The sequence below is a fragment of the Alosa sapidissima genome, chromosome 1 (genome assembly GCF_018492685.1).
Source record: "Alosa sapidissima isolate fAloSap1 chromosome 1, fAloSap1.pri, whole genome shotgun sequence".
NCBI lineage: Eukaryota > Metazoa > Chordata > Actinopteri > Clupeiformes > Clupeidae > Alosa > Alosa sapidissima.
Genome location: NC_055957.1, coordinates 31,569,643 through 31,595,615, shown reverse-complemented (window position 1 = coordinate 31,595,615; position 25,973 = coordinate 31,569,643). Strand labels below are relative to the sequence as shown.

The following is a 25,973-nucleotide window of genomic DNA, read 5'->3' as shown; positions in this document are numbered from 1 at the left end:
ATTAGAATGCTGCTGAATCATTGAAGCTGTGCAGAGCTGAGCAGTTGCTTTCAACACACCATTTCTAGTACACACCATCCACATCTCTCTCTCTCCGACACTAGTGCACCATCCACATCTTACTTAGTCTCAGTACACCATCCGCATCTCACTTAGTCTTTGTACACCATCCGCATCGCTCTCTCCGACACTAGTGCACCATCCACATCTCATTTAGTCTCAGTACACCATCTGCATGCTTAGGGCCCGTCCCAATACCTCCCCTTCCCCTAGATTTTTGCCCTAACCCTCGTTTTTGCACGTGTAGAGGTAGAGTGTCCCATTACTTTAGGGAGCAAGGGGGAGTGCTATTTTCCCCTTAAAATAAACCCTCAAAATATAGCCAGGACAGATGCAGGCTTAAAACGAAGTGGGAGATGAAATTACCCAGGATACCGTGCGAGCTTAGCGACCCGGCCACATTTTTCAACCAAGATGGCTGACACCTCTGGAAAGGAACAATTGCATTACTCATATATTTTTGCAAATAAGCTTAAAATTTTGAAATATGTTGGGATATGTTAGTTTGATGCACATCCAAAGGACTGTCGAGTTTTGAACACTAATGTCTGACTATGTTCATGATACCTGCTGAGTGCTTTGAGAGAGTCTGCATTAAATAACGTTATATATCTGATATGGGTAGTTTCGTCAATATTTAGGATGTGTGTTCCGGCGTTCACATGAACACGAATATCTCTGTTGATTAACCAGACGCAGATAAACCAATACAGCCCACATAAGTCAACACGACCGCTGGAACCGGCATGTTCTTGAATGAAAATAGTAGTAGGCTACCGGTAGACCCGTTCGGTACGTGAGCACGTTCGCTACGCTAATTTGCATATAGTGGTGTCTAGGGCTGGGCGATATGGCTGAAAACTGTATCACGATATAAGTATTTCATATCAGTCGATATCGATAATTATTATTATTTTCTTTTTTTTATCTATTTCAGATAAGGACCAGAAGGGGAAAAAAGTTCAATTTAAACACTTTTATTTTAAACTTAACCTTCCTCTCTTCCTCTGATTTGAATCACCTCAGTTATCAATCAAAGCAAACGGGGAAAAGAGATGGCAACACAATCATGAAAAACACTCAAATAAATAAATATGCACATAAGTCTGAATGAGCAGCACTGGTTGAAGCCTGGAAATATTGTAAACAAAGTAGCTTAATTTGCTAGTTTATCATAGTCTACTGGTTAAACTGTTCAGTTTCCCCACGTGTGTTTAAGTTTCAAATAAATACTTTTTCTCCTTGGGACAGGCCTGTTTGAGTCTTGGAAAATACTTTTCCATTTGCATTGGGATTGAGATGATTAGAATTTAGCAGTCAATTTGAATGCAACAGTTTTGAACAAATTCGTGAAGCATGCTAATGATGCTAACCGGATTTAATAGCAATTTAGCCAGTCTTCTTGCACGATTGTGAATGTTTGGATTAGCCTACATATGCATGCTGAAGAGGGATGCGCCTGTTGAGAGGGAGAGAGAGAGAGAGTGCACGGGGCAAGGACTCATTGAGAGTCTGTGTTGAGGTAGGCCTACTTCTATTGTCTACGCTGGTAGAGTTGCACATACTAGCTACAATGCAAGATATATTTAGCCTATTTATTTATGGACAACGTGAGGCGGGAGGTGTGTGTTGCTTTTAATTATCGAATGTTCTATCGAACGCATTTTTATTGATATCGATTACATGTCTATTGCGATACATATCGCTATCGTTTTATCGCCCAGCCCTAGTGGTGTCCCATTTCATAGGGAAAGATCTGCGTCAACTCCACGGCGTACCTACGCCGCCACTCCTCCGGCGTTGTAACCATTTTATGGTTCTGCGTCAGGTTGCTTTGCATTGCTGTGCATTTCACCGCCGTGTCGCCTGTGTCTGTGTCGCTCACCACCGAAACAGTATGACCGAAACGGTACTCAGAAAGGCAAACCCCATAGACTGTCGTGCCAAAATATTAATCTTATTTGTTTGGCCTTTTCTTGCTTAGATTTTGTACAAAGTATCGAGAAATACCTTTTATTTAAAATAAACTTCATATAGACATGTTTGAAAGTGTCGAATGGATTGAAAGTGACAATATTGGGTATTTGTACTAAACCTACATTTGATATACTGTAATTAGTGATTTATGAATTAGGTAAAGACACAATGTGTATAATATAACTTGTTGGGTATATGGTATGCTGACTGTTTTGTCAATTTTGTAAATATTGTAATTTATGAACTATTGTTTCTGTAATCGTCTTGATAGGCTCCCTTTGTATGTTGTGGTTAGGTGCATCATAATTGATTGTGTGGACCTAGCTTGATTACACACCTGGTGAAATACCAGAGTGCCCTTGATTGACACCTGGTGCTTTAAGACTGAATTTGCTAGTGTCCACATTAGGAACCTTGACAAAGGCTGACAGGCCGAAACGTTGGAATAAAAGAATTAACAGAGCGAGTGTGCGGCGACAAATTTTTTTCTTAGCAAGCGAACTCATATTTAACCAAATATGTCTGAGTTTATTTGCAAAGCTTTGGTCAGTGAACTAGCATGTTGCTAACTCCCCACAGTAGGCTGCTTGAAACACCGACTATCAACACACAGGACGTGTTGACCAATCACAGTCCATGCGGTCTACGTTGCCTCAACGCAAAGTTCCAATTTTTTGGAGAGGGGTTCGCGGCGACGCAGAGGGGTCTGCGGGGGTACGCCGTCTATTCGACACAGAAGCATAAAATAGGCTTTAGTCTACCATCCTCATTAGTCTCAGTTAGGGGTGGCACGGTTCTCAAAACCGGTTCGGTTTGTATCACTGTTTTGGGGTCACGTTTTTTCAGTTTTCCTTTTAATCTTTAACACTTCAGTATAGCTCAGCATATGATATAGCTTAATTATCCACCATTTAGGCTACAGTATTAGTATAGTTATATCATGTAATCATGCACAAACTGAAAGAATTTGACTTGACTTAAAGCACATCATTAGGACCATCTCTGAGGAAAGGTGATATTTTGATACAGCAAGAGTGAAGACATTGATGATTTCAAATTGCTTTTCATTTATTTGGCAAAATAGTATAATTTGTTATTGCCATCTACAGGAACAATTGTGCCTTTTTAGCACACGAACATTGACTGAAATATTACGGAATATTTTATTTCTATACATTTTTTTTATATATATATATATATATATATATATATATATATATATATATATATATATATATATAGTCCCTTCTGTCCCCGTCTCTCTCCTCCACCCCACACACTCTTCTCTCTTCTTTCTGTCTTCTTTCCTTCCTTCCCCTCCAACTCTCTCCCTCCATTTCTCTCTCTCCTCTCCTCCCTGTGTGTGTGCGTTTAGTAGGGAAGTGGCCTCTAGCGCTGACCCAGACGGGGCTGGACTCCCCCTCTCCCGATGGCTCTTTGAAGAGAGATGCTAAGGACAAGGGCAGCTGGATGAGCTTAATGTGTTGGTTTGGTCATTAAACTGCAGCGGTGTGATTTTATTCATAGTGACAGAGTGCGCTTGAAGTGTGTGTGTGTGTGTGTGTGTGTGCATGTGTGTGTGTGCAGCACTGAAGTACTCTCAGCATACAGTAGTTCTGATTAATGACCCCTCAACACTGTGACTCAGGCCCCATACACAACAGTTTCTCACTAAATCTGAGCAGGCAGTCCTTGCGCTCTCTTTTTTTCACCCCCATCCCCCTGAGCGGAGGAGAGCCCATGATCTTTGCTCTCCTCCGCTCTTCTCTCTTCTCCGCTCTTCCCCTCCTCTCTCTCTCTCCCCTTCCTTCCTTTCTGCACCCTTCTGCGTGTGCAGAAGAATGTGTGAAGTCACTCAAAAAGTGTGAGAGGGTGTGTGTGAGCGAGAAAGAGAGAGGCTCTCTGTCTGTGTGTGTGTGTGTGTGAGAGAGAGAGAGGGTGTGTGTGTGTGTCTCAGTGGTAATATTGTGTTAATTATGTGCAAGTGAGTGTGCGGCTGTCCTCTATAGAGCTAAATTTGTCTCAATAATATTTGTATATGCGCAGAGGGGGATCCACAAATATTTCTTGATTTGCATGTGTGTTTTGATATCTACAAATAAAAAAAATCATATTTGTAACTCGTATATTGATTTTTACAAATATAGATGTGCATTTGTAAATAAAATGCCATTGTAAAACTGAACTTCATTTGTGAAATGTGATTCTGCGGATCACCAGCACACGCATTATTCGCTTTCCAAAGTTACGTGTTTTTGAGACGTTCTTCCCATGAAAGTCGCACAAATCCACACGTAAAAAAAAATCATATTTGTAACTTGTAAATTGTTTTTTTTACAATTGTAGATGTGTATTTGTAAATGAAATGGCATTTGTAAAACTGAAAATTGCCTTTGTGAAATCTAATTTTGCATTTGTGGATCACCAGCACACAGTTTTCGCATTTGTGGATCAGCACCCGTGTTTTTGAGACAATCTTTGCGGCAGAGGAGCCACCCAGATCCACAAATAGCCTACCTCTAATTCGCCTGCTGACAGACTTTCAAATCCAGTAGATGGCAGTGTTGTTCTATGGGACTCATAACACACAGAGCTAGCGAACCTAGTTGTTAAATCTAACAAGTTATGCCTTTTACAACAAGCTTTTGGATGGAAAAGTGGTGTTTAATTTCCATAATCTTTGTTTAGTGAATGCATAAAACCGTCAGTTTGTAAGCAAAATCAAGAATTACGATCTTGAAGTTTGTTTATTGTTACCTAGCAACCGATGCTTTAGGCGTTAAAACCAAAGATTCTAGAACAGAGCTCAGCTCTAGAATCTTTGGTTAAAACGTATTGCAATAATGAATGTTAGTTGGCTAGGCCTACTTTTACAACTTTTGTTTGGCATATATCCTTTACAAAACTAACATTGGCAGAATGATTACTCCTGGATTATGAAATTGCAATGATAAAGCCTCGGTTGCTAGGTAACAATGGTACTCAAAGATCGTATGCGTTCACTGAACAAAGATTATGGAAATTAAACACCACTTTTCCATCCAAAAGCTTGTTGTAAAAGGCATAACTTGTTAGATTTAACAACTAGGTTCGCTAGCTCTGTGTGTTATGAGTCCCATAGAACAACACTGCCATCTACTGGATTAGAAAGTCTGTCAGCAGGCGAATTAGAGGTAGGCTATAGAGCATCACAGTCACACCCACAGGAGTTTCCGGAAGTAAGAATTCAATGCAATTTCTGCATTGACAATTCGGGTATAAGCCATAAAAACTTAACTGCACATGGTAGACTCAAAACCAGCTACGGCTGTACTAAGCGATTGTATATGGTCATATAGAGGGCGAAAATTCAAGGGCCACTAACTTTGTTTTGAAATAAATGTCTTTTAATCGCGGTGTCTTGGATAAGTACTTCATTACCCACAATCCCACAATCCCACAGTGATGCCTCTGATTGGTGGAAAGGCCGTTATGCTCATAGTTTGAAACTTTATCAGCAAAAATTATTGACAAAGATGGCGGAGTCTTTTATTGCCTATGTCAAATCTTAATGTGAATAAAAACTTTCTAGACAAACATTGGTACTTGTATCAGCAAGGATTGTGGTTTATATATCACACGAACTTAGTCAGGGCCAATACACCATCAAATAGAACACTGTAAATGCTAGTTTAAACACTTAACTTTTCAGTTAGCCTACATGCTGAAACACAGGTATGAAATATAATGTTTTAGTGACCTTGTTGTTTCTATGAACATGAATTGTTGTTTATAGGAAACATCAACTTAGTCGAGGCATAAAAAGCCCTGTATATCCTCATTAAGTACTTAAACTTTTGAACTAGCTAGCTAGCTGATAGCACATGCAGGCTGGATGCTACCACCGGCTAGCAGCTAGACACTGCAGTAAAATGGTTAGCAAACCGTCCATGCCCCCGTAAATATTTCACTGTTTCAAGGACGAAATCAAGAGCGTCCAAAAGGGGTGAAAACCACTTTAAATTGGGTCACATTATTGACTGTTGTGTGTCCGAGGGTTAGCTTGTGGGTTTTGTAAGGGCCAGCATGAGGGACAAGACCTACAAAGTTGTGTGGTGAGTTTTGCAGGGAGGTTGGTAATGCTAGTTAACATTAGCTACAGTAGGCTACTGTAGCCTTCATACTGTACGAGTCATATCATCAATCATTAACCTAGAAATACTTCTTCATACATTTAATGAACATTTTGTGTAATAATTCACAGCAAACTGAATATGGTGGTCCAAGAGCAGACCATGCACCAGTCCATGCATCCGGATGGCAGTCAGATACGAAGCACTGCACAATGTTGCTAACGTTAACGTTAACCGCTTTCACACACACACACACGATATAAAATACACAATGGTAAATATAACATGCAATACCAGAACACTATTATTTGCACGATTACTCCTGAAATAACTGCTATTAACTGCACATTCACTATTTAAAAATCACTGTTTGGAGGAAAGGGTTTGCGTGCTGTCGCCGGTTGGAAATGATTTCACACTGGTTTGTGCATTGCGTATATATTATATATATATATTGCGTATATATATTATGCGCGGTGGTTTATGGGATGAGTAGTTCCTTCGCTTGGAAATGAAAATATGTACACAGTCTTGTGCCTTTTGACTTTTTTTAGATTTTCTCTTCGTTTTTTCACTCGAAATGATATGTTGTATGCTTATGAGTTATGCCGTAGCTGTTTAGCCTAAGACATGCTGTAAAACTCTTTAGATACTGATTTTTCCAAATCATCATTTCGGCTGTGGGCGGGACTGTGATTCTCTATTTGTGGATCTGGGTGGCTCCTCTGCCGCAAAGATTGTCTCAAAAACACGTGTGCTGATCCACAAATGCGAAAACGAAAACTGTGTGTGCTGGTGATCCACAAATGCAAAATTAGATTTCACAAAGGCAATTTTCAGTTTTACAAATGCCATTTCATTTACAAATACACATCTACAATTGTAAAAAAAAACAATTTACAAGTTACAAATATGATTTTTTTTTTTTTTTTTTTTTACGTGTGGATTTGTGCGACTTTCATGGGAAGAACGTCTCAAAAACACGTAACTTTGGAAAGCGAATAATGCGTGTGCTGGTGATCCGCAGAATCACATTTCACAAATGAAGTTCAGTTTTACAATGGCATTTTATTTACAAATGCACATCTATATTTGTAAAAATCAATATACGAATTATAAATATGATTTTTTTTTATTTTTTTTATTTGTAGATATCAAAACACACATGCAAATCAAGAAATATTTGTGGATCCCCCTCTGCGCATATACCAATATTATTGAGACAAATTTAGCTCTATAGTCCTCAGATCAGATTGACGCGTTGGGTCTTGGGAGCATGTTAGCAAAATCAAAATGATTAATGTCTGTGACTGTCCTTCATCAATTGCAGTGTTTGATTGGCATCTATCTACTTCCTACAGTTAACCCTGCTCTTTATTTCTAAATCTACCATCCTATACAGAGTTTAAGTATGGCTAAATGCTGGGCTTGTGTAGGAGAATAGTTTTGTGATTTCGTCTTTGTTCATGGCAGGTTAACTGATTTGTGTGCATTTAAACTAAATGTGTGTCCTTTTTTTCACAGGGAGATTCAGCTCCTGCGTAGACTTCAGCACAAAAATGTGATCCAGTTGGTGGACGTGTTATACAATGAAGAGAAGCAAAAAATATATCCTTTCCTTCAGTGCGTATGTTCCTGTGTGCATGTGTGTGTGCGTACGTGTATGGATTGATTCTATTGCTCCTTTGTGCAGATCTTCTCTCCATCTTCTCTAAATTAGGTAGACTTTAATTGTGGGGGTGTTTCTTGATGCTACAGACACACGTACGTGTGTGTGTGTGCGTGCACGTGTGTCTGTGTGTGTTTGAGTTTGAGAGATCCCCCTGCACATCACAACTGTGTGCTAATTAAGTGTGTCTGACGCAGAGTGCTTCTGACTAAGCAGTCCTGACTGCGTCATCAGACGCTGTGGAACACCCATCTCAATCTTCTCTCCCTCTCTACCTCCCTCCCTCTCTCTCTCTGTCTCACAATTTGTCTCTCTCCCTTCCACTCTCTTGCTGTTGTCTCTTCATACTCACTGCCAGTTAGTTTCCAAGGAGCAATATACAGAAGCCATCTTGTGCCCCCCTGAGACTCATATTCATTCTCTCTCTCTCTCTCCCTCTCTCTCTCCCTCTCTCCCTCTCCCTCTCCCTCTCTCCCTCCCTCCCATTCTGCACCATGTCTGAAGGGGACTTCAGGCTGCCTCTCACACCATTTCATTACAATCCATTCCACTGAGCTGATTAGTGTTAAATGATGTGTGTGTGTGTGTGTGTGAGAGAGAGTATTTCTTATTAGTCATGGTGAGTGTGTTTACGTTTCGGTCCATACACTCTCCTGTTCTCCATCAAGACTGTCATCAGGTGTCTGCGTCAGACTGCACACAAGCCATGGAGCGTTGGGCAGGTCAGCAGAGCGCCGGTCCAGTGTGCCACTCATCTGATAGATCAGTAGAATCTGGGCAGACGGCTGATACTGCGGCTTCAGAAAGTAAAAGACCAACTGCATATTTTTCCAACCACTCACTAAACCAGCAACCAGTTTTACAACCACTCACTAATTAAGACACATCCTCCACCAGGTAGACAAGCAAATGAGTAATATCACCTGGGTTACATGCAAAGGTAGGGCTGACACGAGGAAGGACTTTTACTCTATGAAGCCGGAGTTTTGCACTGGAGAAATTATATCCACCCAGAATCACTTCTGTGCAAAAGGGCATCTGTTTCTAGGGGAGATTGCGTGGACACACACACACACACTACGTAAAAGCACACAGGAGCTACCTATGAGTAGTGAGCGTTGAGTGTGACAGTTTTTGACCTCTGGTGTTTCCTTGACCACTGCGCTACGTATATGGTGATGGAGTATTGCGTGTGTGGAATGCAAGAGATGTTGGACAGTGTTCCGGAGAAGAGGTTTCCAGTGTTCCAAGCTCACGGGTATGTTATCTCACTCCTTATCTCTCAACCCATGTTTTGTGACTCTCACACACACACACACACACACACAAACACGCAAACACTCACAGAACTGGATAATTAAAACCTCTATAACTGGTCAGACCTGCCTCAGATTATTGATAACTCACAACTGTATTGTTCTCCCCCCCCCCCCCCCCCTTTCTTTCTGGTTTATTATTTGCCCCTTTCTTTCTTTCTTTCTTTCTTTCTCCCCTGTAGGTACTTTTGCCAGCTTTTGGATGGCCTTGAGTATTTGCACAGCCAGGGAATCGTTCACAAAGACATTAAGCCGGGCAATCTGCTGCTGACCACGGATGGCGCTCTGAAGATCTCCGATCTGGGGGTGGCCGAGGTGAGCCGAGATAAAAGCCAAAAGAACTCTTTAGAGTATCCTTCAGAGAACCCTGAGAACTCTCAAAAGGGTCCTTCAGAGAACCCCAGCTAGCTTCTAAGTAGAGAGTAAAAAGGAGCACACGACGATGATGATGATGATGATAAAAAAAGTTCTGCATAGTGAAGCCACACACACACACACACACACAAAAACAAGCATAATCTCTCACGCACACACACAAAAGCAAACCTAATCTCTCTCTCGCACACACACAAACACACACACACACACAGAGGGGGTGTGGTGTGACTCATTGCCCAGAGGCTCTCCAGTGTCACCTCAATGTTTCTACTTTCACACGGCAGCTGATCACACGGCGTTGATCACATTTTTAAACTATCACTGATCTCTCCATGACCTCCCATCTGACATTTCTGTGACCTGTGTTGACCCCCACCCCGCAGGCCCTGCACCCGTTCGCGGAGGACGATACGTGCCGCACCAGTCAGGGCTCCCCGGCGTTCCAGCCCCCGGAGATTGCCAATGGCCTGGACACTTTCTCCGGCTTCAAAGTGGACATCTGGTCCGCCGGCGTCACACTGTGAGTTAGAGCCCATAGCACCAGCCCACACATCCTGAGGAAGAGGAGGATGATGTATAGTTAAATATGACAGCCCACACGTCCGGAGGAGGAGGAGGATGATGATGCTGTGTATATATATATATATATAACGGTTAGGTTTTTGTTAAAAGCCAAAATTAATGCATTATGAACCATAGATGGGTAGGTACCCTCTCCCCTCCTGATGTCAGCTCTCTGTGCAACCCAGAGTGACCTCAGACATAGTTCAGAATGGTAAATTACTAAACGTAATTTCCTGACCTGGATAACTCCTGTTTGGATGCTAGATTCAACCTTTTATGTAGGAGAATAAGAACACAAGATTCACATCCAGACTGTTTATGTGTGTTTATATATATATATATGTGTGTGTGTGTGTGTGTGGTGGACAGCTACAACATAACGACGAGCCTGTACCCGTTTGAGGGGGACAACATCTATAAGCTGTTTGAGAACATTGGGAAGGGCCACTACAGTGTCCCTGAGGAGTGTGGCCCTCTGCTCTCGGACCTGCTGAGAGGTCAGACAACACCTTACGCCATAATTAGAACACACTCCTGCCCTCTCCCTCTCCCCCTCTCTGTCTCTCTCTCTCTGTCTGCTCTCTCTCTCTCTCTCTCTCTCTCTCTCTCTCTCTCTCTCTCTCTCTCTCTCTCTCTCTCTCTCTCTCTCTCTCTCTCTCTCTCCCTCTCTCTCCCTCTCCCCCTCTCTCCCTCTCTCTGACTGTTGAACACTTTTTAAAATGGGTCTGTGTGTGGGTGTGTATGCACATGCCGGTGTGTGTATGCGTTTGTGTGTGTGACGTGGTGTGGGTGTGTTGAACAGGTCTGTGCAGCAGGTGGCAGTGTGATGTCAGGTGTGACTAAGTCGACTCTGAGACTGGAAGTGTTCTATTTACTTCAGCTCACACACACACACACACACACACACCGCCTGTTACCTCTGAAGCTGAAGTGGAACATTCAACAATACTTTTCCAGTCTAATCAGTGAAACTGGCTACGCCATGAGCGCAATGTGCATGCTTTGTGCCGCGGGCACAAAAAAAAATAGACCCGTCTTCAATTTCTATTTTTGTGTGGCACATGCACGCCACAAACCCCCTGTCTCCGTTCCTAGTAATCTGTGTAACACTGCCACTGTAGCTGTGGACAAGATAGTTGTGTGTCTGTGTGTGTGTTTTTTAGGTGTGTGGAGGGGGGGGGGGGTGTATGCTTGCACGTATGTGGTGTTTGTCGGGCTGGAACGATTGCTCAAGTAACTCAAATAATTTGATTACAAAAATGATCGAGGAAAATTCTTTGCCTCAGTGTTTGGTTTAATCCCCATCACTTGCATTTAGGGTTGCAAAGGGGCATAACATTTCCGGAAACTTACCGGAAACTTTCCATGGGAAGTTAAGCTGGGGAATTTTGGAAATATTCCAAATTGGAAACTTTCATGGAATTAAAGGAAATTATGGGAATTAATGGGAATTTACGGGAATTAACTGGGAGTTTTTTTGTAATTCCTACTGTTTCATATACAGACATTAACATTTTGTTTCGTAATAAGCAATATGATTTGTTTGTTTGTATTTTCGTTTAGCTTAGCATACAAAGATAGCTAACATGCTAGCGGGAATCCCATTCTCTGCCTATGGTTTACTAGCGTGCTAAGCTAGCGACACTGAAACCACTGAACTGCCCAAGATACACCACGCCACTCAAAATCCAAATTGGTTGGAACATTGACTGACAATCAGTTTGTTCAGTTAGAATCCCAGAAAATGGTAAAACAAATAATGACACAACATACCACCTCAACCCAACCTTATAGATTATGTAAATTATATATAAATTGTCAAGCTTAATCAGACAGATTAATCGTCCTATTACAGTTTATGCAAAATGACGTACACCCATTTGAATGAGGACAAAAGTGACGACAAGCCCATAACTGGGCAACTCTGTTTGCAAACTTCCCCCAGTTTCACACCAGTTATTCCCACATGAGATGACATTTTCACTGGGAATTTATTTTCCCCATGCACATGAATGCATCATAGGCTACTAGACAGGTAGAAATTTGACTGAAATTGCATTAAATCAGGTTGTTTTAACTAATATTATGCTGCATGATGGGGTTTTGTCCACTACATTTAAGTTCCCTGTTATAGACTGACTTGCCATATTAAAAATTTCCAGTTTATTCCCATTAATTCCCGTTTATTCCCGTTAATTTCCATATTAGCTAGTTAGAACGTAGCCAAGTGTTGTTGCCTTGTTAGCCTAGTGTCGTAAGTCGATATGATGTTAAGTTGTGCAAACTTTAAGTAGTAAACTAATTCATGTAAAATTGCAAGTGAGCATTACACCAAAAAAAACTCATCACACACACACACTCATCTCATCTCTCTCTCTCTCTCTTTCTCTCTCTCTCTTTCTCCCTCTCTCTATCGCGTGCATGCACGCACACACACACCCAGTGTTAGGGTAGGCTACCTAACCAAATAGGACTAAAATAACTGCAACGATAACGATAACCGATATTTATTGGTTTGTTGTGGCCGATACCGATACGATTACCGATAATATTACTCTTGAAAAAAAATTGAGAAAAGTGATTTGGGGAAAGCATTTAATACGCATAATTTTATTGCAGTAATTTTACCTACCACCAAATGATGGACAGAACTCATAGTCCTCAATAGTACAGCAGTCAACATAACAGTAGCCTAGCCCTACAGTATGTGTGGCTCCTTTAAGTGAACCTGACGTCAGTGAATTGCGAGTGAGTGGCTAGAGAGTTTGAATCGTTTTCATTTAGGACTAAACACTCATAAACGGCTCAGCTTGGAATAAGCTACAGTATAGCGACCAAATCAGAGTTTGTGAGGGAAACTTAGGTTTAGTTTCAACTGCGGGTAACTGAATAAAGCTGCAACTCCTCAGACTGTATCTTATGTCCGTCTACTCTGTTGCGCACAACCTGCTGCAGCAGAAATGAAAGGGGTTAGCCCCGAAGGTTTTAATAACTTATTATGATGACCTGTCTGGAACTGAAGCAGGAATAGTTAGCATATTTCTAGGTAATAATACAAAACCCAAGCTAAAGTAATGCAAATATAATACTAAAACACAACTTAGAACTAGGCCTACTTATGTACTCGTCCCACTAACGAGTTTGTTTGTTTGTTTCCCCGACCAGCGCGTTTCCCCGACCACATTGCTGACATTATATTGAGGAAAAAGTATAGCCAACCAAGCTCAAGTAGCTCAGTGTAGCCAGACGGACCTTACGTAGGCCTAAATTAGGACTTTAAAAAATATCGGCGCAAATTATCGGCCAGAATTCTTTTATCGGACCGATAATAATATTTTCATTTTTTCACTTATCGGCCAATAATATATCGGCCGCCGATATATCGTGCATCCCTAGTACAAAAAGAAGAACCGTGCCTTCCCTAGCAAAGTCATCTTTATATACCTCTGGGTCATTGCCTGCTATGGGCATAAAAGGAGAGAAACTCATGGTGTGGCCCCCATCTTCCCCTGACCTCAACCCTATTGAGAACCTTTGAAGCATCATCAAGCAAAACATCTATGAGGGTGGGAGGCAGTTCACATCCAAGCAGCAGCTCTGGGAGGCTATTCTGACATCCTGCAAAGACATTAAAGCAGAAACTCTCCAAGAACTTCCAAGTTCAGTGGATGCAAGAATTGTGAAGGTGATATCAATGAAGGGGTCCTATGTTAACATGTAACTTGGCCTGTTAAGATGTTTTTGATTGAAATAAATTTTGATTTAATTCATATGACCTGCATAATAATTTGGAGCAGTGCATTTTCATTTTTTTTTTTTTTTAAATACTGTTATCATTGGGAGGTTTGTTCAATAAAATTTGATTTGATTATACTCGGTTGATGACTTGAAAATGATACTGACTGTCATTTGCATCAACTATTTAGGAAAATCTGAGAAAAAATTAATTTGCATAATCATTTGGAATGCAGTATACTGTACTGCAGTGCTGTAGTATAACTGCACTGTACTTTGAAAAAACTGCAGTTATTTTTTGTAAGGGAGGTTATTTGGTAGTATTGATAATGCTGCAGATGCACAAATCTACATAAAACAGATTTTACTTTGAAGTGGTTAGGGCTAGTTTATAGACATTTGTTGTGCATATTAATAAATTGCACTTAATAATGCAAAATTATTTTTGATCCGATTACTTGATCGATCGATGAAATAATCGCTAGAATACTCCATTTCGAATCGATAGCTGCACCCCTAGTTGTGTGTGTGTGTGTGTGTGTATGCACTTATGCGGCCGGATGGGGTCCTGTAAGGAGGAGGGAGCAGAGGGGGGGAGAGGGCAAGAAGGCATGAGATAACAAGGCGCAATCTGCACAGTTCAGGTGTGTGTGTGGTTAGAGCTGCCTGTGACGCTGTGGTCAGCAGCACACGTAATCACAGCAGGAGCCATTATCACCTGCAGACTCATTCTTCTCTCTCCCTCTTTCTCTCTCTCTGTCTCTCTCTCTCTCATTCACACATGTACACACTGAAAAGGGTGTGATGATGCAGCACCTGCTACAGACTTGAGCTTTAGAAATAAGCACAGTGCATGAAATGTGTGTCTCCCTCTCATACATACACACACACACACACACACAGTCATTGTATGTGTGCTTCACACAGATTAAGTTATACTGAAGCATATGTTACAATGACTCACTCCTCCTTTTCACACACACACACACACACAGATATTTTGAGGATGCGAGTGATGTTTTTCAGATTTGTAATTTCATGTCTCTGTTCTTTGTGCTCCTTCAGGAATGCTGGAATACGACCCTGAGAAGAGATTTTCAATACAGCACATACGGCAACACAAGTATGTCTCAAGTACACACACTCTCACTCTCTCTCAAATTCAAATTAAAAACGCTTTATTGGCATGACAATTCGTGAAAAAAGTGTTGCCAAATCATACAGTGTCTAGAACTCATCAAGACTGTTATTTAGTCTCTCTCTCTCTCTCTCTCTCTCTCTCTCTCTCTCTCTCTCTCTCTCTCTCTCTCTCTCTCTCTCTCTCTCTCTCTCTCTCAATGAAATGATTTCATTTGCGGCATAATGTCAGTAATCAGTGAACCTCTACCGCAGCCTGTGCCCTTCTTAGATATACACAGGAATGCACTGACACAAATACACACACACACATAAACACGTGTACCTGCCAGACGTGAGCTATAGATGTTGCCTTTATGTGTGTGCGTGTGCGCCGGAGGCTGGATCTGGTTTGTACCAGTCCAGTACGAGTCCTACACCCCCCTGATTCTGCGATGAGTCACAGCTCTGTGTGGGTGTGCCTGCGTGCGCTGGCTTGTGTGCACAGCTGGTGTGAGGAAAAGTGTGTACAGTGAAGTCTTATACAGAAGGTGTGTGTGTGTGCAGCTCAGTGTGTGTCCTCTGTGTGAAGCAGTGTGTTTCCCTGTGACGTTGGTAGTGACGTCACGCTCAAGGGTTTTTATTATTCTGCTCAGACACACACCCTCCCTCCCTTCTATCCTCTCTCTCACTCTCCCCCTCTTCTCCTTTCTTTTTTCTCTTCCCTGCCTCTCTCCCTACATCTCTCCCTCCCTCCTATCCTCTTCTCTGCCTCTTCTTTTTTCTTCTTTCTTCTCTCCCTCCCTCTCTCTCACTGTCTCTGCCAATCTTCCCCTTGCCTGTATCTCCTCTTCTCTTTCACCTTACTCTCTTCCTCTTCTCTCTCCTCTCTTCCCCTCCACTGTCCCTCTCATCCCTCCTTCTTTCCCTCTGTGGAGCTCTGAGTCAGAAGCATCCAGAAGTCAGCAGAATATGGAGGATGGAGAGAGAGAGAATAGAAGAGAATAGGAAAGAAGAGGAGAGAGGGAGATGCTGACTCTAGGCTGGATTAATACGGTGTGTGTGTTTAAGCGATGGAGGGGGTGGATGGAGGACAGTGAAGGCTGTACAGCAGAGAGGAGAAACAGTGTGAAGAAGGATGGAGTAAAAGACAGACTCCAAATCCTCCATACTTCCTGCTGGCTCGTGTGTGTGTGTGTGTCTATTGTGTGTGCATGCACAAGTCTTCCTGTGACAGGGCACTTGGAGGCTTTTAACACATGCTGCTAAATTGGTCCGATGAGTCTGGCTTCTCCATGGCAACCGGCGAGCCAGCTGCAGTGGTCCTCCTGTGGGAAGGAAGCGTAACCTCGGACACCAACACACTCTCACTCACACTCACACACTCGCTCTCTCTCTCTCTCTCTCTCTGGACTGCACTAAACCCTTACGAATTTTGCGAGAACGCGTACCAAAGTCTGTGAGTCCGGACTTTGGGATTGGTCCACTCACTCTCTCTACTCACTCACTCACTCACTCACTCTCTACTGAGAGGGAGAAAAAAACTTGAGGCATATCTTTGTAAAAGTTCTGTGGCCATTTCTTGTTCGTCAAATACGGTTATTGCATCATTGTTCAAGGTTCAAGGACTGAAAAACAATTGCTTTAGCTCACAGGCCTTTTCTCTTATGTAGGCTACTGCCGTAGGAATAGTGAAAATTGTATGGCATGCGTGACTGTGCAGGACTGTGCATTACCTGGTAAAAAACAAAACCTTTTTTTGCCAGATCATGGAGAGATTTCAGTTGTGCAAAAAGGCGTCTTCATAAATTAGGGTGGTCTGGTCGATTACTATTGAGGGTAATGCTAAAAATTGTAACCTAAATTAAATTATTAATTGCACAAAATAAAAATAAAAAATAGATTAGATTCCCCATGCAAACTTTGAAATTAACTGAACAAAAATGTTGGTAGTGTTGCATATTGATATTGAAGAATCAGATGGAAATACAGTTGCTTAATATTATACTTGCTTGGCCTACATAATATTGATAATTTAAAAGTAAAAATCACACAGGCCTATTATTTAAGAGGATTACCCACGCAAAAAAGGGGTGAGGGTCTGTCCATATGATTTCGGGTCCTTCAGGTAGCCCTCATTCCCAAAAAGGTTGGAGACCCCTATTCTAGTGCTTCTCGTAGCCTATGTGTCTCTTCTCCTCACACACAGTTTTCAACCTGCAGCTGTCATGTGATAACAGCGAGACATGGCTGCTAGTTTAAGTGATGCTGTGGATGCACAGCAATGAATAATAGTAGGCTACTGTTAAGTTGATTTGCTGACCTCTCAAATTTGTGTTGCTAACCTACCTAGGCTATGTAATTTAGTTAATTTAGGCCTGCTGTTGGGTTTAATGACATTTCCGAAATAAGCTAAGCAACCTATTGGCAAACTTTTACAGGAAATAAACGAAAGGAAATAAACGTAACAAAACAGCCAACTTAAAATTAAGAGAATAGACCCATAGATTTTTTTTGTTAAAAAAAGTAGGGCTACTGTTCCGCCCAACATGCTCTGACAACAGCTCAGCTATATGGAGAGAGATTAAAAGGTTTTGTGGCGTTAACAGTGATGATGATAAATTTGGGTGCACCTAAATTTTGTGCTCAATCTGTGACTTGAGTCTCAATGACTGTGGCTCAGTCATTCAGGCAGGAGAGACTGAACTGCATAATAAATTGTACTGCATTTGCAATGTCTCTTGTAGGTAAATGCGTTAGTCATGTATTTTCCCCTGTTTACCTTCGTCTATACAAATTGATTGTTAATATCTGGTTATTCTCCCCCTCTCCATATCCGTCCCATAGACTGTATATATAGAACTGGACAGTGTGCCGTCTGTTAAGAGTGATGCGAGCGTTAGTCCAGAGCCACCTGGTGGCTGGCTGCAGTACAATGTGTAACTCCGCCCATCCCCATGTATTTCAATGGCCAAGTAGCCACCTTTCCGTGTCACTTTTCTCACCTAAAACTATTTTTGTATCTACAACTTTTTATTCGAAAAAATAGTTTTCAAGATGCTTCAATACACACAATTTTTCTTTTCTCGCTGAAATTATTTTTTTTTATGTTATATTAGCAAATCTAAAAAGGGCGTTTGTCCATTATGTTTTACCGTCTATGCTGCAGACACGACCACGTCATCGCTCCCTTATTTTAACGACACCAGATTTCGACACATAATCTAACCTAAATAAGTGTTGCTGTTATTATCATTAGGCTATATCTTATCGGAGTCTTGACTAAATACAAATTGATAGTCATACATTGTGTAGTTGTTTGTAAGAGACATCGTTGTTAGTTGTGACAGATTCTTTGTGAAAAAAAGATATGTGCTGTACTTTCGTAGATGCTAAGTATATTAGCTCATAGCATGCTAAATCATGCTAGCATTAGCCAGTTGATAGGTAAAGTAAAAGGGCTCTGATCCAAAGTTACGTTAGCCATAGTCACCATCATTCACAGTCCTACTCACATCTCAGTATACCCATTTAAAATAGGCAAGGATTGCTCACAGTATACCCACCACTACAGCTAACTACAGCTATCTTGAATTTCCCCTGGGGATCAATAAAGTATCTCTATCTATCTATCTATCTATCTATCTATCTATCTATCTATCTATCTCTCTATCACCACTGGTTAAATGGCACATTGCAATTTACAATTTGTGTGAGTTCAGGGGCATACAGAAAGTTGAAGTTTGGGTGACATCAATAAAGAAAATAGAAACAAAGTGATGTGTACAGCCTCAAGTATGAATGATGTCACGTTAACAGAAGGTTCAGAGCAGCGACAGACCTATCTTGGTGCCACGCAAGTTATTGAAAGTCATGTGTTTCAGAATGTAGTGGTGCTGTGCCATGTCCCATGTATAAGGGGCTTCAGGTTGATCCAGTGACAGTGGGTGGTGTCGGGGAGATGAATGTCTGGGAACTTGGAGAAAGAGGGAGGACATGCCACCCCAGCCAAACCACCTCACGTAGGCATTCCCTTGCAGACTAATGGAGACCACCTTGCCGCCACCTCCAATACATTCAGCCATCACCCATACCTTATCTGCAAAAAGTAAAGTTAGAATTAAGTTAGTCAGACAATTTTACAACATTACAAAGCATATAAGGAGGCACTCAACACCACTAGTAATACCAATTAATTAAATATGTGTGCAATAAATTTCACTGCCTACCTAATGTTAACTACACGTTTAAACATGCGATTTTAATATTAAATTCTATATTTAAATATGTGAATGTTATCAACTTGTGTCAGCTCGAAAAATAACGTTATCAGTAAGACTGATCATGGACGTTAGATGACAAATTATGGTGTTACTTTCTCAATATTCACCGATATCCCTGGGAATTTGTGACTGGTTCTTGGCGTAGTGTTTAATGCAGGCGTTTCATTTATCGATCATTCACTTATGCAGTCTACAACTACCGACCTACCGTCACAGAAGTAGCTCTAACGTAGGTGTCTTTGTTGTTAACGTTAGAAAAAATGCAACGTTGGCAAACTGGCTAGTAGTTACATTAATATGACAGGTTGATGAGGTCCATGCTTCATATAATGTTAACGTTGCTTTATCATAAACTGTACTGACTGTGTAATCTCCATGTACAGTCAATGGTTACTCCATGTTGAGATGGCATACATTCAGATTGAGATATTTGAAAACCGCACAAACTAATAAAACCGACTAAACATGCATCGACTATTAGGGGAGCTGTTTGCTAATCTTCACCTCAACGACTAACTTAGCCTACCGTTTACAGTAACGTTAATGTAGCTGCAAACGTTAGCATGTAATTCGCTGTACGTATTTCTGTTGTTAGCTGATTAGTATTCACCATACTAATTTCTCACAGTCTGTAATCAACATAATAAGCTCTCTTAGACGTATTTAAGAACAACAATAGACAAAAAAACTTTTCAGTTGATACACAACACTTACCAGACAAGAACAAACCGAAGACTGTTGTTTGTGCTGTTTAGCTAACTCACAGCCGCTAAATTCATCCAGCCAGCTAGCCTTCGCCGCCTATGGTCGACCTGTGTTGTGGAAAGGAGAAGGGGGCGGGTTTCACTCGACAAGGGGCGTGTTTAACTCGCTGAGTGGGCGTGCCTGACCGCGACTCCTCTTCACTGCGCATGCTTCAACTTCTGCTGCGCAGCCGCACTTCAAATTGGTTGCAAATTTTCCAAGATGGCGTCGCCTCGGCGGCTTCAATTCCATAGAACACTGCTGAATGCAACCCCACTGTCCAGCTCTATATATACAGTCTATGATCCGTCCCATCCGACTTCCTTCACTCTCTCTGCTTCCTTTGCTCTCTCTCTCTACCTCTCTCTTTCTCTACCTCCCTCTGTCTCTCACTGCTTCCTTTGCTCTCTCTCCCTCTCTGTGTCTCTTTCTCTACCTCCCTCTGTCTCTCACTGCTTCCTTTGCTCTCTCTCTCCCTTTCTCTCTTTTTTTCACTCTCTCTCTCTCTCTCTCTCTCTTTCTCTCTCTCTCTTTCTCTCTCTGAATTCGACCTGTGCTTTATTGGTATGATATAGGTATGGTACATTGTACAATGTTGCCTACATGTTTTTGCAGTAAAAGTAGCTGCTAAAACTAAAGACCCCCCCCCCCCCCCCCCCTCCTCCCCCCTCGCTGTAGTTGGGTGCGTAAGAAACACCCTCCGTCAGAGGCTCCGGTGCCCATCCCCCCCAGCGCGGGTGGGTCTGACCCCTGGAGGAGCATGAGCGTGGTGCCTTACCTGGAGGACCTCCACGGCTACGCCGACCAGGACGATGACGACGAGCTCTTTGACGGAGAGGAGGATGACATCATTTACACTCAGGACTTCACAGTACCAGGTACTGACATATACATTCATACACGCATGCTCAAACACACACACACACTCGCACATACAGAGACACATGCACATACACTCAGATGTGCACACACACACACGCATGCTCAAACACACACACACTCACACATACAGAGACACATGCACACATACAGAGACACATGCACATACACTCAGATTAGGCCTGGGCGATATGGACCAAAAGTCATATCCCGATATATTTAGGTTGAATATCGATATACGATATATATACCGATATTTGTTCCGCAAAGTTAGAGCTGTAAAATGATCTGTTCAGTCAAATATGAGTACCGTATTTTCCGGACTATAAGTTGCACTTTTTTTTCATAGTTTGGCTGGCCCTGCGACTTATAGTCAGGTGCGACTTATATGTGACCAGGCATGGCAAAACCAGGCACATGTCTCCCCAGAGACATTTTGAGTCATTCACAGATTCCGAAAGTGTAGTTTCAAAGCTATCCAATGGTGTCTCACTCATGGAGATCCGATAATATTTGAATAAGTTGTAGCCATTTTAAAGTATACACATCTCAAAGCTACAAGCTGAGAAATGCTAATGACCCATCGAAACTATCTGTAATGGGTTACAGAACCAGCTAGTAGCAATGGATAAAGTAGTCTAAAACAAACATGAGATCACGTTTGCAAACCATGTTATTTTGAATGAACACCCAGTGCAAGGCACCAAGTTGGCAATGGATTTAGCAGGTTTAGCAATGGATAAAATAGTCTAAAACGCGAACTATACAAACATGAGATCACGTTTGCAAACCCTGTTAATTTGAATGCACACACGATAAGGCACCCTGCCATCAGTCAAAACAAGACATTCTCGCATTATTCAAATGAATTGCCCACCGAAACTATCTGTAATGGGTTTTGGCTAGTAGCCTATGGTGCCAATAGATAACGACAGTAGGCCTACGTTAGCTAGTAGCAATGAATAAAGTTTCTAACACACGAACTTTATTCCCGTCAAATGTAACTGTGGAAATAGCATCTGATATCTTACTATCTAGTTCCTTTGCTGCCAGACCGAGAGATTCTTCCTCGTATTAATTATCTTCGGCTAAGGTCAGCTCTAGATTAGGGATGTTCTCCAATGTAATGAAGTCGCCTTCATCAGATTCAGGTCATCTTTAGGACTTCAACTTGCACATTCTGCAAAAAACCGAAAATAACTAATTTTGAAAAAAAAAAAAACCTTCAAAGTCGTTTTTCGCGACTTGCGTCTCTGCGACTTGAGCCTGGTTTTGCCATGCCTGGTCACATATATGAAAAAATATATAATTGAACATGCTTTTAAATGTTAATTCATATTAACTGACATGAACCCTACATGAAACATTACTGTCTAGCCGCGAGAGAGCACTCTCAAATGCACAAGTTCTGTGCTCTTTCAGTCAGAGATTAGTGGTTGCGCTATGCCTGAAAAACACGTGCATACCTAAATCCTCAAATTACCGTTATGGCAAGAATTCTGTTTGGGCCTCAGATTCGGACAAAAAAAGGCAAGTAATAGTTTTGTTTCAATTTAACTTATAAAAGAGCTCTTCTTAATATTTTATATTGTTGGTTGGTTTAATATTGTTGCCAATGAAAAGTCATTGTCTTACACCATGAGTCTCTGACGCGTTGCTCTCAAGCTACCAGTTGCATGCAGCCCCCGCTTGCCAGAGGCTGATGCAGTAACCTACATTTAAACACAATTGTTGCTGCCAGGCATCAGCCTAAGAATTTTATAAAAAAGTAAATCATGCTTAATTAAAAAATTACTAAATTTAGGCTGAATAAGGTTTCCATTTCAGCAAAACTCACGTTCCATGAATAAATGAAAGCGGATGCCTTATCTCGCAATAAGCAGATGGAAATCCCAATACCCTTTCATACATGAAACTTAATAGTGAACCATCAAATACCCCACAGATTTCAGTGGTCATCAGTCCCAATATTTAGCAATATAATCAAACAGTAAGCCATGCCCCAAATAAAGGTGCTGTGCTTTGCGCAGCCTAAATAAAAAGACCCCAGCCGTAATTTGAAGATTTACGATAGTCTGTCTCCTAAACATTCCTCACCCGTTATCTAGACATGCATGAAAACATTTGAAAACAAAACTCACTGCCATGTAGGCTAATATTTGATTGCTGTTTTGCTACTAATTATCTTTCACGTACTGAATATGCACACTAGAAAGTGAAAGTAGGCCTACTATGCGCTCCGTGTCAATCTGTCTGTTCACATCCGCAATCGATTATAACATTCCTCAAATGGAGAACACATCCATGTTCTCTCGCGTTACAGGCTGTCATGCTTCTGTGTTTACAAAATTCCTGACGGTTCCTGATCTCTAAACGTTTTGTTTTCCTTTCCTGTCGATCGCGGTTGATGTAGAAGCACCTCCCAGGCTATAATTTGACTTCAGTGATGAGAGAGGGAGAGAGAGAGGCAAAGTGGTCCATGCGCATGTGTGTGTGTCTCTGCATGGGGTTCAATTGAAGTCAGAGTTGTGATAGTATATTTTTACTACCATATTTCTCTTAAGACTCAATCAGGACGATGCAAGATCAGGATCCAGGCTTTATTCTTTTCAATGAGGGGCCAGTGGCCCTCAAGGGAGAGAAGTACATGTTTGTTTCACCCCATCATGGATTTCACCAGATTCTCAGTATTCTCTGACTTCTCAGTATTCTCTGACTTCTCTGTCTATACAGAAATAGTCTACCTTATTTAAAGTTACACACATAGAGAAGGAGTGACCTCTAGGTCCAACCCAGTTTGAATATGCAATAGAAAGGGAGGATGAGGATTAGGCCTTCATCAGGTCTGGTCAGCTTCTATTGTCTTTTAATTAAAACTACCCCCTTTCCTGGGAAGTCCTTCAGAGGCTTGGACACATGCTGTTCTACAAACATTAACATTTCACACCTGGTGATGGGCAAAAGGCATCTAGATAGGCTTTCATTGAATTCTAATCATTCAAGGATAAACAATGGATACACTGCATACAGACCAAAGACACACACAGGGTACACATGGGTACACAAATCACAGATGACCATAAGAAGGACGCAGTATGTACATTTACAGAAATGAGGCTGATTCACAACACTTTCAGTTGGTGCGTCCAGTCAATAGTCCCGCATTCAGGCCGCTCCATTATTAGATTAACGTTATCAGACAGCGCTGTAACATGTGTGGCTATGCGCATATTTTTTTCTCTCGCCGTCTCGGAGGTGGCCAGCCAAGCAATTGTTCTGCTGCTAGCTTGTGCCAATATATCGTCCAAAATGCTTGATTGTATTGCATTCTCCACATTTTTAGCTACATTTTCATGTACCACATCAGCATTTTTGTTCAGTGAATCTTTTGTAAATTGCTTCACAATTAGCGCGGGCACTCGTCAGCAGCCTTCGGCTTGCCTCTTGCCACTATTCACTCCTTCGTCTTCATTAACATTCCCTATAGAATTCTCAATATTTTTGGACTCTGTGTCCAGTTATATCTGTCTGTTCTTGGTCTTGGATTTTGTGAAATAAATGTCTAAATATCACCTGCTTGCTGCAGCTTTGGTCTGCACGTCCTATTAAAACCGGTCTGTGCACGTCTTTTTAAAACGCATGTTTTTCTCTCTCGTGGGCATTTAATCTGCTGCCGGCTTGTCACTCCGCATCGCCCAAAATGCTTGATTGCATTGCATTCTCCACATTTTTAATTAAATTTTCATGTACCACATCAACATTTTTGTTCAGTGAATCTTTTGTAAATTGCTTTACAATGGCTGAAACGTGCTTATGGCACTCCATACATATAGCGTGGTTTAGTTGCTCATCTAAAAATGTGTATCCAAACCATCTCCAAATTATCGAGCTACTACTTTTTCTTTTACTAACCAAGAGACTCCCCTCCGCACGCTCAGACATTGTTGCTTTCTCCATGTTTAGGGCAGCCGTGGCCAACTGGTTAGCACTCTGGACTCCGGAGGGTTGCCGGTTCGAGTCCCGACCAGTGTGCCGCGGCTGAAGTGCCCTTGAGCAAGGCACCTAACCCCTCACTGCTCCCTGAGCGCCGCTGTTGAAGCAGGCAGCTCACTGCGCCGGGATTAGTGTGTGCTTCACCTCAATGTGTGTTCATTGTGTGCTGTTTGTGTTTCACTAATTCACCGATTGGGTTAAATGCAGAGACCAAATTTCCCTCACGGGATCAAAAAAGTATATATACTTATATACTTATACTTATACTATGTTTGTTGAAGAGTGCCAGAGTGTCTCTTCCTGCCCCTTCTGTGCATGAAAGAGGAGGGGCGGGGGGCGCAGGGAGCAGTGCAGAGAGCAGTCAGCGGCTTGCGTGGAGCAAGGATCACAGCGCAAATTTGAACTATATCGATATGGTCTAATTCCATATCGCAGTTTAAAATATATCGATATATGTTTTATATCGATATATCGCCCAGCCCTACACAGGGCTATCCATTGGTACCATGTATATCAATCCTTCTGGCTTATAAAAACAGACGAAGTGACTGCAAAATATTAACGTAATGTACACAAACCAACGCTGCACACCCATTACTCTCGTTGAAATTACTCGCGGACCTGTGATCGGATAGATACAGCGGGCATCGCTTTCAAATGACCACTTCATTCGCGCATTACGCGGCGTGAAGCTGCGTGAAGCTTTAGTACCACTTTCAGCCACTGTGCGTCGCTCTGCCTGCGGTCCCTTCTGAAAAAGCAGAATCTACCATTAAACATAATTTTTGCCGAGAGTAATCCCAGCCTACGAATTCAATAACAAAATAAATCATGCATAATTAAACATTACCTCGATTTAGGCTACTTGGGTATGGCTTAAGGCTTGACTACACGGTGGTAACGAAAATCGAAATCGAAATTTGCTGTCTACATTATTGTCAGTGTTTGGGTTAACGCAACTACGCAAATCAAAACAGTGGTGTGATAATTGAACCAGTAGAGAAATAACTGTTCAGAATTAATCTGTAGCCTTGGGTAGGCTTCTGCAGAAAACAATGTTGTTGCCTATTTAATACTATCTGGCGACGTTTTTAACAGGCTACGCAATAGAGGCTTAGACAACTATGACCCACGTTTTGGTTTCGTA

The 25,973-nt window shown here is 41.8% G+C and overlaps 1 protein-coding gene across 5 annotated transcripts in view; it reads left to right on the top strand.

Moving 5' to 3' along the window:
• stk11 (serine/threonine kinase 11) overlaps nucleotides 1-25,973 on the top strand; it is a 50,637-nt gene that overhangs the window by 11,744 nt on the left and 12,920 nt on the right. For all 5 annotated transcript variants that reach the window (XM_042099444.1, XM_042099976.1, XM_042101595.1 and 2 more), the window contains exons 3-9: nucleotides 7,674-7,757; nucleotides 8,987-9,076; nucleotides 9,317-9,449; nucleotides 9,896-10,032; nucleotides 10,446-10,573; nucleotides 14,877-14,934; nucleotides 20,633-20,832. In XM_042099444.1, coding sequence (XP_041955378.1) covers nucleotides 7,674-7,757; nucleotides 8,987-9,076; nucleotides 9,317-9,449; nucleotides 9,896-10,032; nucleotides 10,446-10,573; nucleotides 14,877-14,934; nucleotides 20,633-20,832 — 830 coding nt within the window. The remainder of the gene's footprint in view (nucleotides 1-7,673; nucleotides 7,758-8,986; nucleotides 9,077-9,316; nucleotides 9,450-9,895; nucleotides 10,033-10,445; nucleotides 10,574-14,876; nucleotides 14,935-20,632; nucleotides 20,833-25,973) is intronic.